Source organism: Salvelinus alpinus, chromosome 5 (genome assembly GCF_045679555.1).
Source record: "Salvelinus alpinus chromosome 5, SLU_Salpinus.1, whole genome shotgun sequence".
Classification (NCBI taxonomy): Eukaryota; Metazoa; Chordata; class Actinopteri; order Salmoniformes; family Salmonidae; genus Salvelinus; species Salvelinus alpinus.
The window spans coordinates 76,016,985-76,033,285 of NC_092090.1; the positions used below are offsets into that span (position 1 = coordinate 76,016,985).

At 40.3% G+C, this 16,301-nt stretch overlaps 1 protein-coding gene across 1 annotated transcript in view; it reads right to left on the reverse strand.

The window, feature by feature from the left end:
• LOC139576814 (mitoferrin-1-like) overlaps positions 1-15,985 on the reverse strand; it is a 31,353-nt gene extending 15,368 nt beyond the window's left edge. The window contains exon 1 of the mRNA XM_071403317.1: positions 15,705-15,985. Coding sequence (XP_071259418.1) covers positions 15,705-15,860 — 156 coding nt within the window. The 5' untranslated portion in view covers positions 15,861-15,985. The remainder of the gene's footprint in view (positions 1-15,704) is intronic.
• Between the last annotated feature and the right edge of the window lie 316 nt (positions 15,986-16,301).

Sequence of the window (16,301 nt, forward strand, 5' to 3'; positions counted from 1 at the left end):
TGTTGAAAACGTTTTTGGGAGATGCGATGGCTCATTGGGGATCATTCAATATTCCCTTTCTTTTGTTGTTCAGTAAAATCATCTCATGTGAAGGGTCAACTCATTAAGTTCAATTCGTAACTAAATCGTTCTTTATTTCTATTAGAAGAATTTAATTATTTGCAATTATGTCTACTTATGATAAGGTAAAAGGTTTATGTTTGTGTCTCCATATGATATGGTAAATATATCCAATGCAAAAAAACATCTACATTTAAATGGTATTAATATTCATTTGCATATATTTCCGTTAATTTCCATATATTCCCTTAATTTAGACGGAAAGTTTCCACCTATGAATATTCCCCTAAATGTGCAACCCTACTGTCGGCGCCATCTTGTTCTTTCTTAAGTGGCTCACTATTTAATAAAGTTTGCGGACGACACTACAGTTGTAGGCTTGATTACCAACAACGACGAGACGGCCTACAGGGGAGGAGGTGAGGGCCCTCGGAGTGTGGTGTCAGGAAAATAACCTCACACTCAACGTCAACAAAACAAAGGAGATGATTGTGGACTTCAGGAAACAGCAGAGGGAGCACCCCCCTATCCACATCGACGGGACAGTAGTGGAGAGGGTGGAAAGTTTTAAGTTCCTCGGTGTACACATCACGGACAAACTGAATTGGTCCACCCACACAGACAGCGTTGTGAAGAAGGCGCAGCAGCGCCTCTTCAACCTCAGGAGGCTGAAGAAATTCGGCTTGTCACCAAAAGCACTCACAAACTTCTACAGAGGCACAATCGAGAGCATCCTGTCGGGCTGTATCACCGCCTGGTACGGCAACTGCTCCGCCCACAACCGTAAGGCTCTCCAGAGGGTAGTGAGGTCTGCACAACGCATCACTGGGGGCAAACTACCTGCCCTCCAGGACACCTGCACCACCCGATGTCACAGGAAGGCCATAAAGATCATCAAGGACAACAACCACCCGAGCCACTGCCTGTTCACCCCGCTATCATCCAGAAGGCGAGGTCAGTACAGGTGCATCAAAGCAGGGACCGAGAGACTGAAAAACAGCTTCTATCTCAAGGCCATCAGACTGTTAAACAGCCACCACTAACATCGAGTGGCTGCTGCCAACATACTGACTCAACTCCAGCTCACTTTAATAATGGAAATTGATGGAAATTGATCAAAAATGTATCACTAGCCACTTTAAACAATGCCACTTAATATAATGTATATACTGTACTCTATATCATCTACTGCATCTTGCCATCTTTATGTAATACATGTATCACTAGCCACTTTAAACTATGCACTTTTATGTTTACATACCCTACATTACTCATCTCATATGTATATACTGTACTCGATACCATCTACTGCATCTTGCCTATGCCGTTCTGTACCATCACTCATTCATATATCTTTATGTACATATTCTTTATCCCTTTACACTTGTGTGTATAAGGTAGTAGTTGTGGAATTGTTAGGTTAGATTACTCGTTGGTTATTACTAGAGGTCGACCGATTATGATTTTTCAACGCCGATACCGATTATTGGAGGACAAAAAAGCCGATACCGATTATTGGAGGACAAAAAAGCCGATACCGATTAATTGGCCGATTTTTTTTTCTTTTAATTAAAAGTTTTATATATACCAACCTCATGGAGTCTGTTTCTGACCGTTTGAGCAGACACATGCACATTTGTGGCCTGCTGGAGGTCATTTTGCAGGGCTCTGGCAGTGCTCCTCCTTGCACAAAGGCGGAGGTAGCGGTCCTGCTGCTGGGTTGTTGCCCTCCTACGGCCTCCTCCACGTCTCCTGATGTACTAGCCTGTCTCCTGGTAGCGCCTCCATGCTCTGGACACTACGCTGACAGACACAGCAAACCTTCTTGCCACAGCTCGCATTGATGTGCCATCCTGGATGAACTGCACTACCTGAGCCACTTGTGTGGGTTGTAGACTCCATCTCATGCTACCACTAGAGTGAAAGCACCGCCAGCATTCAAAAGTGACCAAAACATCAGCCAGGAAGCATAGGAACTGAGAAGTGGTCTGTGGTCACCACCTGCAGAACCACTCCTTTATGTCTTGCTAATTGCCTATAATTTCCACCTTTTGTCTATTCCATTTGCACAACAGCATGTGAAATGTATTGTCAATCAGTGTTGCTTCCTAAGTGGACAGTTTGATTTCACAGAAGTGTGATTGACTTGGAGTTACATTGTGTTGTTTAAGTGTTCCCTTTATTTTTTTGAGCAGTGTATGTTGACAAACGTTACCTTATCCTAGTGAGATTTACACGTGTATCAAAACGTCGAGGCGGTTTAAGCCTGCACGAAACAGACCTTATTTGAAGTAGATCAAGACATTCTCTATGGAAGACATGAACGGTAAAATAACGAAGGAACCCCTGTCAAGTTCAGCCGCAAGTTATTACAGGAATTATAACGCGTCGACTATTTCTCTCTAAACCATATACCTTTGACTAATCCGGAAACTATCACCTCGAAAACAAAACGTTTATTCCGTTCCGTATTTTATCTAACGGGTGGCATCCATGAGTCTAAATATTCCTGTTACATTGCACAACCTTCAATGTTGTCATAATTACGTAAAATTCTGGCAAATTAGTTCGCAAAGAGCCAGGCAGCTCCAAACTGTTGCATATACCCTGACTCTGCGTGCAATGAACGCAAGAGAAATGACACAATTTCACCTGGTTAATATTGCCTGCTAACCTGGATTTCTTTTAGCTAAATATGCAGGTTTAAAAAATATATACTTGTGTATTGATTTTAAGAAAGGCATTGATGTTTATGGTTAAGTACATATTGGAGCAATGACAGTCATTGATTGATTGTTTTTTATAAGATAAGTTTAATGCTAGCTAGCAATTTACCATAGCTTATTGCATTCGCGGCACAGGCAGACTCCTCGTGGAGTGCAATGTAATCAGTGTTAGAGCATTGGACTAGTTAACTGTAAGGTTGCAAGATTGGATCCCCCGAGCCGACAAAGTTAAAAATCTGTCGTTCCTAGGCCGTCATTGAAAATAAGAATGTGTTCTTAACTGACTTGCCTAGTTAAATAAAGATTAAATAAAGGTGTAAAAAAAAAAAATATATATATATATATATATATACAGTGAGGGAAAAAAGTATTTGATCCCCTGCTGATTTTGTTCGTTTGCCCACTGACATTGAAATGATCAGTCTGTAATTTTAATGGTAGGTTTATTTGAACAGTGAGAGACAGAATATCAACAAAAAAATCCAGAAAAACGCATGTCAAAAATTGTATAAATTGATTTGCATTTTAATGAGGGAAATAAGTATTTGACCCCTCTGCAAAACATGACTTAGTACTTGGTGGCAAAACCCTTGTTGGCAATCACAGAGGTCAGATGTTTCTTGTAGTTGGCCACCAGGTTTGCACACATCTCAGGAGGGATTTTGTCCCACTCCTCTTTGCAGATCTTCTTCAAGTCATTAAGGTTTAGAGGCTGACGTTTGGCAACTCGAACCTTCAGCTCCCTCCACAGATTTTTTATGGGATTAAGGTCTGGAGACTGGCTAGGCCACTCCAGGACCTTAATGTGCTTTTTCTTGAGCCACTCCTTTGTTGCCTTGGCCGTGTGTTTTGGGTCATTGTCATGCTGGAATACCCATCCACGACCCATTTTCAATACCCTGGCTGAGGGAAGGAGGTTTTCACCCAAGATTTGACGGTACATGGCCCCGTCCATCGTCCCTTTGATGCGGTGAAGTTGTCCTGTCCCCTTAGCAGAAAAACACCCCCAAAGCATAATGTTTCCACCTCCATGTTTGACGGTGGGGATGGTTTCTTGGGGTCATAGGCAGCATTCCTCCTCCTCCAAACACGACAAGTTGAGTTGATGCCAAAGAACTCCATTTTGGTCTCGTCTGACCACAACACGTTCACCCAGTTGTCCTCTGAATCATTCAGATGTTCATTGGCAAACTTCAGACGGGCATGTATATGTGCTTTCTTGAGCAGGGGGACCTTGCGGGCGCTGCAGGATTTCAGTCCTTCACGGCGTAGTGTGTTACCAATTGTTTTCTTGGTGACTATGGTCCCAGCTGCCTTGATATCATTGACAAGATCCTCCTGTGTAGTTCTGGGCTGATTCCTCACCATTCTCATGATCATTGCAACTCCACGAGGTGAGATCTTGCATGGAGCCCTAGGCCAAGGGAGATTGACAGTTCTTTTGTGTTTCTTCCATTTGCGAATAATCGCACCAACTGTTGTCACCTTCTCACCAAGCTGCTTGGCAATGGTCTTGTAGCCCATTCCAGCCTTGTGTAGATCTACAATCTTGTCCCTGACATCCTTGGAGAGCTCTTTGGTCTTGGCCATGGTGGAGAGTTTGGAATCTGATTGATTGATTGCTTCTGTGGACAGGTGTCTTTTATACAGGTAAGAAACTGAGATTAGGAGCACTCCCTTTAAGAGTGTGCTCCTAATCTCAGCTCGTTACCTGTATGAAAGACACCTGGGAGCCAGAAATCTTTCTGATTGAGAGGGGGTCAAATACTTATTTCCCTCATTAAAATGCAAATCAATTTATAACATTTTTGACATGCGTTTTTCTGGATATTTTTGTTGTTATTCTGTCTCTCACTGTTCAAATAAACCTACCATTAAAATTATAGACTGATCATTTCTGTCAGTGGGCAAACGTACAAAATCAGCAGGGGATCAAATACTTTTTTCCCCTCACTGTATGTATATATATATATATATATATATATATATATATATATATATATATATATATATAAAAATAAAAAACGGCAAATCGGCGCCCAAAATACCGATTGTTATGAAAACTTGAAATCGGCCATTCCGATTAATCGGTCGACCTCTAGTTATTACTGCATTGTCGGAACTAGAAGCACAAGCATTTCGCTATACTCGCATTAACATCTGCTAACCATGTGGATGTGACAAATAAAATTTTATTTGATTTAAACCTAATCCTTGAGCAAGTTAAGATTCGTCCCTTATTTACCAGCAATAGGCCAACTGCATGTCTGTAGTTTACCTCCCTATTATGCTATTATCTCAGCATCCTAATCCAAGTAATTCCATCTATTTTGCAGTTTTGCTCTAGAGTAGAGGTCGACCGAATATGATTTTTCAACACCGATACCGATTATTGGAGGACCAAAAAAAGCCAATACCGATTATTCTGCCGTTTTTTTATTTTATTTGTTATAATGACAATTACAACAATACTGAATGAACACTTATTTTAACTTAATATAATACATAAAAATCAATTTAGCCTCAAATAAATAAACATGTTCAATTTGGTTTAAATAATGCAAAAAACAAAGTGTTGGAGAAGAAAGTAAAAGTGCAATATGTGCCATGTAAGAAAGCTAACGTTTAAGTTCCTTGCTCAGAACATGAGAACATATGAAAGCTGGTGCTTCCTTTTAACATGAGTATTCAATATTCCAAGGTAAGAGGTTTTAGGTTGTAGTTATTATAGGACTATTTCTCTCTATACCATTTGTATTTCATTAACCTTTGACTATCGGATGTTCTTATAGGCACTTTAGTATTGCCAGTGTAACACTATAGCTTCCATCCCTCTCCTCGCTCCTACCTGGGCTCGAACCAGGAACACAAAGACAACAGCCACCCTCGAAGCAGCGTTACCCATGCAGAGCAAGGGGCATAACTACTCCAAGTCTCAGAGCGAGAGACTTTTGAAACGCTATTAGCGCGCACCCCGCTAACTAGCTAGCCATTTCACATCAGTTACACCAGCCTAATCTTTGGAGTTGATAGGCTTGAAGCACAGCGAAGAACTTCTGGCAAAACGCAGGAAAGTGCTGTTTGAATGAATGCTTACGAGCCTGCTGCTGCCTACCACCGCTCAGTCAGACTGCTCTATTAAATCATAGAGTTAGTTATAACATAATAACACACAGAAATATGAGCCTTTGGTCATTAATATGGTCGAATCCGGAAACTATCATCTCGAAAACAAGACGTTTATTCTTTCAGTGAAATACGGACCGTTCCGTATTTTATTTAACGGGTGGCATGCGAGAAATTGCCAAGAAACTGAAGATCTCGTACAACGCTGTGTACTACTCCCTTCACAGAACGCAAACTGGCCCTAACCAGAATAGAAAGAGGATTGGGAGGCCCCGGTGAACAACTGAGCAAGAGGACAAGTACATTAGTGTCTAGTTTGAGAAGCAGACGCCTCAAGTCCTCAACTGGCAGCTTCATTAAATAGTACCGGCAAAACACCAGTCTCAACGTCAACAGTGAAGAGGCGACTCCGGGATGCTGGCCTTCCTACAACAGGCCAATGACCCAAAGCACAGCTCCAAACTACGCAATAACTATTTAGGGAAGAAGCAGTCAGCTGGTATTCTGTCCAGCACAGTCACCGGATCGCAACACTATTGAGCTGCTGTGGGAGCAGCTTGACCATATGGTACGTAAGAAGTGCCCATCAAGCCAATCCAATTTGTGGGAGGTGCTTCAGGAAGCATGGGGTGAAATGTCTTCAGATTACCTCAACAAATTGACAACTAGAATGCCAAAGGTCTGCAATGCTGTAATTGCTGCAAATGGAGGATTCTTTGACGAAAGCAAAGTTTGAAGGACACAATTATCTCAATTAAAAATAATTATTTATAACCTTGTCAACATCTTGACTATATTTCCTTTTCATTTTGCAACTCATGTCATGTATGTTTTCATGGAAAACAAGGACATTTCTAAGTGACCCCAAACTTTTGAAAGGTAGTATAAATAAATAAATAAAAATCCAGATCCTACTCCTACAGAGAGAAGCCTACTGGGTATCCTTCTTTTAAATAATTGACCCCTAGCAGTCTGAATATTAACTTTGATCTCAGGCCCTTCTTATGAACAAATATATTTTCTATGAACAAGTCTTAAATATGAATATATTCTTTCTACAGCTTATCAGCGTACACCCAATATATTCCCCCTGTTGATGATGCTTATTATGCATTATGGTTGAACCAAAAGATATGTAAAAAAATATATGTATATATGAAATTTCATATATATTTCATTAAAAAAATATAAATTTCATTAAAAAAATATAAAAAATTGTTTCCAATTTCATATATACATATATTTTTTTACATACGTATTTTTATTTATTTATTTATACTACCTTTCAAAAGTTTGGGGTCACTTATGCTAACAATGGCCTAATATATTCAATATGCTTTAAACTATTGTCTTTTAACAGTTTCACAATTAATTCTAATCAACCTAATAATTATGACAAGACAACCCTCACTATTGTCATTGGTTTCACTAATTGCACTGTTTTGTCCACATAACCTGGTTCAAGCATTCGTGACATTACACTGAAGAAGGCACAGTGATGCCGAAACGTTTGTGTTTTACCCAATAAATCACTGGGAGTTTATACATGGAGTGTGTGACTATCTTTGTTTTTATAGCTTACAGTTTATTCACCATTAGTCAGCACGTCTACACTAAATCATTTTCTCTGGGTGTGCGCCAGCTCATGCTTTTTAATTATTATTTTTTAGAATCTAAAATAATTACACAAGAACCATATAATTAGACATAGGAATCTTTTTCCTATTTATTTTGTTTCATAACCACTGCAGAATATATTCCTCACCTTTTCTGGCCGTGATGGGTTCATATTCCTGTAGGAGCCATACAAGAAATTACCATGGGCATCTCTCATTTAAATTGGACCTATTAGCCTAGTAAATAAATAGGCTGTATGTATTTCAGGTTTTGCAATATCATATGCAGGGTGGTTTATAATACTGGTACACAGTCCAAATTAAACAGCTGATCTTTTACATTGAAGTAGGCCTTTGTATCAAGTTTCTATTGTCACGTGCACAAGTACAGTGAAATGCCTTTGCTTGCTCGTTCCCAATAATGCAGTAATGAATATCAGTAGTGCTATCAACAAAAAAGTAAAGTAGAACAAAAGCACACGAGAAATAGAACTAACTACTGTAAGTACTGTAATATTTTGGGGGAGAGTAGCCTGCCCTAAAATGTTTCAGAATTCACAGCCAGTCCATCATATTTAGGTTGGGGAAAAGTCTATATAAAACATTGTTGTGGACAACGCCGACAACATGGGCTTCACTACCTCGACAACCCAAGGACATATGTAAGGATATTATTTGTGGACTTTAGCTCAGCCTTCAACACAATCATTCCGGACCAGCTAGAGCACAAATTTACCCAAGCTGAAAGTATCGGACTCCATCTGCCAGTGGAGACCCTGAGGGAAATTCCACGGTAACGAAATTATGCTTTGACTCTATTTTTTTTTTTTTTACTTTAAAAATAAATGTATGCCAAACAAAAACCATTGATTTCAAAGTTTAACCATCCATACAACTCTATGCACAAGGTCTACTGTTAACAATTTCAACTGAAAAATGAACAAACTAATTTAGTGGAAGAATTGTGCAAACTGGGAACAGAATTATGGTTTTTATGCAACCCCTCTGTCAATGTTGAGAACCACTTCTTGTTTTAGAAACTAGTAAATATCTGCTCCGAATTAAGATTCAAAGATGTCTGCAGAAAGAACAGAGTTTCAGCTACGACATGACACCTTGATTTTGAAAAAAATTCTAGTTTGGCTATTGAACTACAGTAAAGGAAGTGGCAACGGAATTACATCATGGGTCCCTGATCTGTACTTCACAGAAATGCATAATTATGGATATGGTCATACTCCTCATGTTTCACAAGTTTGGACATCACAGCAGAGCATAGTACAATACAGCACAGTACACTGTACTTTACTTCAATGTAATGTATTGACTGTACTCTACTCACTGTACTGTCCAAACTTGTGAAACATTCATCAATGATAGGTTCAGATTTGGTCCAGTCCGGTCCGTCTTTATTACCATCAAGGCAAGAGTGGCCAGACCAAACTTTAACGACCATGCACGTCCGGTGTTGGTCGGTGCTCAGTGAGTAAGGAAGCTGGTTACAGTAAATGGAAAGAGACAGGGCTCATTGGTAGGTGTCAGTAAGATCTGGGAGAGGTGACATTAACTGAAGTGTTAAAGAAAGAAAGAAAAGAAAGGAGAGAAAGAAAGAAAGGGAGAAAGTTTGTCCAAACTGTTTTACCACTCTTGGTTTGACCACCAGACGAATTAATGAAAGAAAACAGTTCCCAGCTGAACATAACAGTATGCCAATGCATGTGACCCAACTGGCAATGAAGTCATTCATTTCTTAAAGACACCACGCACACTTTTAGAAAACAGATTGCTTCTTCAATGCAAATGTTTTTAAAATCAGTACAAATAAAATATGTTAGCAGCTGCTAAGAGAACATAAGTCCTAAATGGAAGGCATTGTTTCTCATCGGTATCCCCGTGAAATCAGCCAAAACAAGCTCAATAACTCATTCACACACACTCCTATTGAATAATATGCATTGACCTGTATTGAGAATAGACTTAGGCTACATTTTGATTTACCCAGTTTATCAATAGAGATTTACCATTCAAATAAATGATGACCATTGTTGTTTTGTAGTTAGATTGGTAAAAATATATATATATATTTTTTTTTACAATTGACTCAATTAATGCCTACATGGCTGTGTTAAGATTATGTAAATTATGTTCAAATGTAATGATATTGAACTCAGATGCCCATTGATTTTACAGCGCAGTATCTGAGTTTATATCTGTCTGGATCAAGTGCCATTCTGTGACTTTTGCTAAATACGTATTTTTTTGTGGTATTGTTTTTGTATTGTTTTGGTATTGAGTATCGTGACAGTATCGAGTAATGTGATACTAAACTTGGTATCGAAGTCAAAACACTAGGCAGTATATCTTCTCACTAAGGCATATTCTGTGTGTGTTTATACAGTGGTGTAAAGTACTTCAGTAAAAATACTTTAAAGTAATACTTAAGTAGATGTTTATGTACTTTACTATTTATATTTTTGGCAACTTTTACTTTACTACATTGCTAAAGAAAATTAATTTACTTTTTACTCACATTTTCCCTGACACCCAAAAGTACTCGTTACATTTTGAATGCTTAGCAGTACAGGGAATTGGGTCCAATTCATGCACTTATCAAGAGAACACCTCGTACGGCCTCTGATCTGACGGACTCAAACACACATGCTTAGTTTGCAAATGATGTCTGAGTGTTGGAGTGTGCCCCTGGCTATCCATAAATAAAAAATAAAAATGGTGCTGCTTTTTATACTTAAGTACATTTTAGCAATGCCATTTACTTTTGAAACCAAATACTTAGACTTTTACTCAAGTAGTATTTTACTGGGTGACTCACTTTTATTTGAGTCAATTTCTATGAAGGCATCTTTACTTTTACTCAAGTATGACAATGACAAGTACTTTTTCCACCACGGTGTATAAATGTACTTGGCGAATAAAAATGATTCTGATGTAAGGCTGGGCGATGTTTTGAATTGTTTTGAATTCAAATGTTTTTGCGCAATATTTCTAATGCCTGTATCGCAAGAATCAATGTACTTTTTATTTTCAGTTTTATGAGCGTTTAGGTCTGCTTGTTCTCATGTCTTTCTGGTCTCATCTCTTTCTGTGCTGCGTGCAATGACTGTAGGCTGGATGCACCTTCCAATTACACACATCAAGCCCCTCCCCCTGCCACTCACAACAACAAAGATCACTTCCTCCTCTCTGACAACTCGCTATTTGCATTTGAGGTTTGGTCCAACAGAATCAGTCATATTGAGACATTTTACTGTAATAGAGAAGTTACACTTTTTATGTCTCTCAACTGAAATTGCGTGCATACACTACTAAAAGAGGGGAGGTATCAATGAACATTGATTCTGGCAAATTAATTCAGTTTGTTGTACCATGTACGGCCAGCAGCATGTTTTTGCCAAAGACTGTTATACTGGCTGTCAAGTGTGTGTTTTAATGCAATAAGCATAAAACAAAATTATATAAGGAATTGGCAATTTGTTCTCATTTTGAGAAAAGGGGTAGGCTCCTTGATTTCAACATCTGAACAAAGTGGACAAGCTAGCATGCTGTTTAAACAGTTGGAGATGGACAGAAGGGTGTGTGCATAACAATTCAACTGTTCTACCCTGTTAGCTAGGAAATAGATACAAGTTGGCTAAACTTGAAATATAAAGATTGGGCCTATGTTGCGACTCACTAGCACATAGGCTTGTGCTTGAGAGATTGTTTATGAGACCTGTTTATGAGACCTGTGTTAATTTTCTATAATGCCAGCTACAAGAAGTTACGCCTCAATCACACCGACAGCGTTATTGCATTTTGGTACACCAGAAGTACATTCATTTCCAATGGAACGCTGCGTTTGCCTTGCAGCATTGCGTTGCAGAGGCAGTGCGTCCTGTGTGGTGCATACGTTGGATTTATCGAACGTGTGTGTCAAACTGTATGCATAGACGGCTTGACAGAAATGGTGGAAGGTGAATGTTGAACTTCTGCGGCACATATCCAGATGATACTGTGTACTATCTTGCGCAATGACGCTAATCGGTGTGATCAAGGCATTAGTCATTATTAGTGAATGTGCATGGTTCTGGTTTAAAAAAATATAACCAAATTGATATTTTTAAAGAGACTTGAAAGCCAGATCAGTGATTATTGTGATCTCAGATCTGTAATACTGATACATGTTGGACATCCTCTTTCAGAGCCTACTTTAAGTGATTAGTAAAGTGTCCTGTTCCCTCTTAAGCACTAATGAAGTGAGACATACAAAATTGAGCAATCACAAAGTGGTGAAGGAAGTGTACAGAATGAGACTGTGCTGTCAAACATCTTACTTTTTGATACTCTAGGCTCATTCGGTACTTCTGGGCTCAGCCTTGCAGAGAGACTTTGCCTGCCTCCGTCTGCACTCAGTCCACTTGACAAAACAGAGCTAGCTTTATCCCGATTGGCGGGTCTCACAGTGACGGTACAATGCCTCAGGCTATTAAAATGGCTACTCTTTCTGGCTGTGCAGTGCCAAAGAACCAGGAAACTAGCCTATTGATTGAATATTAGACAAACTTGTTGACCTTACTTCATTTGGTTTATTTTCTCACCTTTTCCAACAAGCAACTAATGTAAAATCTCCAACAATGTAATAACTCATATTTAGGCCAACAGTATAACATATATCAAATAAATCTGCTGCATAACACGCAATGACTCATTTGTTTGCATTGTTCTACTGCCATCGATCTTAGTTTACCACCAGGAGATGCATTCCTGATAGGATTAAGACATACAAGAAGTAGATAAATAAAAAAAATGATAAAACACACCCTTTGGAGATGACAGAGTAATAAAACTATTAGTAAATATATGCTACCAGGATCTAGGGTTAGGCTAACTGTAAAGTAATCTCCAATACATCCAACTGAAACTCTAATTTTTTCAATTAACTCTTTATTACACAATATTTTTGTAAAGAAATTAATTACGTTCACCCTTCCTACTGGCAAGGGGGGAAAAAGGACCCATTTGGCACTGGAGTGGAAAAATCACACCAGCTCATCCTGGTTGTTTTGGGCAGGAGTGAAAAGCAGGTCTGGAAGGAGCAAAATTAATCTGGGCTCTATGGGAGGCATAAGACATGCTGTTCTTTTACACTGTTCCATGACAATGTATGGAGTTTGTAGTTTAGACATGGGGCAGGGAATCCCTGTTTCTGTGTAACACAGCTGCTTTAGTTGTTCAGAAGGGAGTGACTTCATCAGTAGCAAGCTAACTTCAGAAGCCTGAGAAACCTCACACACTGTAGGGGTTAAAAGGTCACCCTACCATGATAAAACTGGGAGACCAGAACATAGTCTTCAGATTGCTGGGGATGTCTATGTGTTTTGTTTCTATTACATTAAAAGTCATGACTAATTCCTTCCGAGTGGTGGAGCGGTCGAAAATCCAGGCTGTGTCGCAGTCGGCCACAACGAGGAGACCCATGAGGCAGTGAACAATTGGCCCAGCGTCGTCCGAGATAGGGGAGGGTTAGGCCGGCCGGGATGCCCTTGTCCCATTGCGTTCTAGCGACTCCTGTGACGGACCGGGCGCATGCACACTGACACGGTCGCCAGGTGCATGGTGTTTCCTCCGACACATTGGTGCGGCTGGCTTCCGGGTTAAGCAGGCATTGTGTCAAGAAGCAGTGCAGCTTGGCGGGTTGTGTTTTGGAGGACGCGCGGCTCTCGACCGTCGCCTCTCCTGAGTCCGTACGGGAGTTGCAGCGATGGGACAAGACTAACTACCAATTGGATACCACGAAATTGGGGAGAATCATGACTAAATATGTGCTCATAGCATGTGTGTAAATGCATTTCATGAGTGCATCCCATGGCTGGCACAAGCTGTTTGCTAATCAGCTTGTATAAGAGGGGGATAGTGCGCACAACATTTTTCTGCAAGTGAATAATTCGAAACACTTCCACGCTGGGACATGAAAATAACACCCGACACTTCTGGAAGTAGTACAGAGGGCCGTATAGGTAACTCCCTGCAACTCCCTCATAAATAAAAGGTTAGATCAGTAATGTAGGCTCCTGAAAAGCACATGGGTTATTGTTTTATGAATTAATGTAGCCTGTGTTTATCCTGCACTGGCAATCCTTATCACAGGGACATCAACAACTAAGTTATTGTTTCTTAATTTTACAGAGATTCAGTAAATAGTTTTCTCTGCTGTGTCTTGGGTCTCCTAAGCGGGGAAATCACCCTGGTACCATCTTTCTTCTCATAATGTTTTTATAGAGTATGAGTAATGTCTTATGCAGCCACTGAATTGGCCTAGCCCAATGACAAACAATTGAAGTGATGAGCTGCATCATAGTTGTCAGGGTTATTTTCCTTGTCAGTAGTCACTAAACTTTTAGGCCTAACGCTTCACGGTAGACGGCAAACCCGATGTCATTGTTTTCAATGAGAGCATGACGGTGAATGCCATTGAGACTGGCGGTGAATGCTGTCAGCCTCCACAGTAGACGGACATTGCCGCCAAAGTTTGAATACATCATATTTTGCCATAGCATTGTTTTCTAAGATGTTGATTTGCACTCATTGTTTACTGAAATAACCATAGCAGCGCATACCCTCGTGCTGGCATGCTTTTGCCGTCACCCTCTTTATTGCTTTCTTGTCCCGCTACGCCGATACATTACGGTTTTTGCGTCTCTAATCTAAACGCAGACCCTTGCTCCCTTCGGTCTTAACGTGGACTTTGATCTGAAGCCATTCTTGTGATTGTTGTGTTTGTTGTGACTTTGCCATTGTGGTTGTTTGTAGGCTTGTGTGGTCTTTAGTGAGTCTATGATCGTATGCTATCCATTTGTATTTATTGTATGTTGCTCTTTCTATGCCATTTTAATATGAGAAATTAACCAATGATATTAGGCCACTCTTGGCCATGATTACAGACACCTGTGTGTCTTGACACTATATATAAACGAGTCATCCCGCAGTGTCTGTGATTGTACCCTGATGAAGACAGCTTGCCTGTCGAAACGTTGGTAAATTAAATATTTTTGCATCTGAGCTCCTAGAGTGTGCGGCTCTCTTTTATTTTCAAGTCTGGCTCTTAAACCTTGAGCTGTAAGATGGACAGCGTGAAAGGTCCAACACCAGATCCTGGCAGCTACTGAGGAAGTGGCGACAATGGCTTGTGTAACCCTGTTGAATAGACACACAACCTAGTTTGGCTCCATGTCAGATTGTCTCATTCTAATGGTGTGATTAAGATAAAAAGTTATATACCTTTTTTGCCGCAAACTTTATTCTGTTGATGTGTCAAGTCAAGTGTTTATGTAGACAGGGCTATCCAGCAATGTACTTGATAAACGTGTATGAATGAACTTCACTGAATGAGCTGGAAAACAATAACTACCGGTATGCAATGAAAGGGGGCATAGCAGGGAACAAAGTTCACAACCACTTACTCATTACTTATATGTCTTACTATAGGCTACCTACATGCCCTTCAGCCCTGACTAGTCCAGCCCAGGACTAAACCACTTGGTTTTGTATATTTAACATGAAAAATAATATTGACCACTAACTACAGTTGTCCAGTTCCTTTAGGAACACCTTTCCCCCAAAGCCACCTAAATTTGAGCCCGTTTGACAGCTTTTGACCTTCACCTGTTTTCCTCAATTGCCTGACAACTAGTTTAATAAGAAGGTCGGTTGTGGGTACGATAAAGAATTATATAGAACAAATGGGCACTGTGTGGTTAATGTCAGAGAGCTATCTCAACATGTGCAGGCGTTAACCAGTACTTGATGGTTGTTGGATTTGAAAGTTTTAGCAAACAAGCTAACTGTTATACGTTACCTAACTAGCAACTGTAGCTAAGTGTGCGGCTGAATAGCTTACTGGAAACGTCCAATAGCATGTTTCGTTAACAGGGTGAGTATTTTCAGGGAGACAGGGAGGATTTCACATATGCTAGCAACAGTGTCTTGCATGTCTCATAACGTTAGTTAGCTGGCTAGTTAGCAGCTAGCTAGCCAAATAGCTAGTTTTCACACAAGCAAATCTGGTAAGGTTATTTCCTCCTCTGCTTGTTGGTGGGCTGGAAAGCAGAAATGCATAATGATGCGAATGAAATGGGTCATTGAGTCATCACTTGGTTCATGCGGTAGCTAGCTCACCTACCTTGACAGAGTCCACGGGGTACATCACCGTGTGCTCCAGGATTCCAGCCACTGCTCCTGCTGTCATGTGGATTGTCAATGAGGCATGAGGTGGTAAACTTTCGTAGTCACCGTCGCCTTCCAAAGGCTCCTCATCTTTACCTTTAATCTCCGACATCTCCACGGTTGCCGTCAGCGCGCAACTCCATGCGAGCCAGACTGGTCAAAAGGATATCTTCAGACACAAGCACTGAATGAGAGGCATGGATAACCACAACATCATTACCGAGTTCCAGCGCCTAGATGACGTCGGCAGTAAACACGATGGCTGTCTAGTTTGAGCAATGAACATCCAGAAAACCGAAAATGAGGCGGGACCAACAGCCAATGAGAGTAGCCACGCTAGGCATACTCTACTACCAAAATGAGGGTGTTCGATTGATCTCACGTGCCCGTGTAGGCATGTTTTGCATCGGTTGAAAGTTAATTGCATTCGGCGAAGTCGGCTCCAAACAAAAGTGATGTAATTAAGTACGTGTAGCAATTAGTAGGATTCTGGGGTTCCCATGCAAAAGTGTTTGCTTTAAATAACAACGCTTTATCTACCTTTCCAATGAAA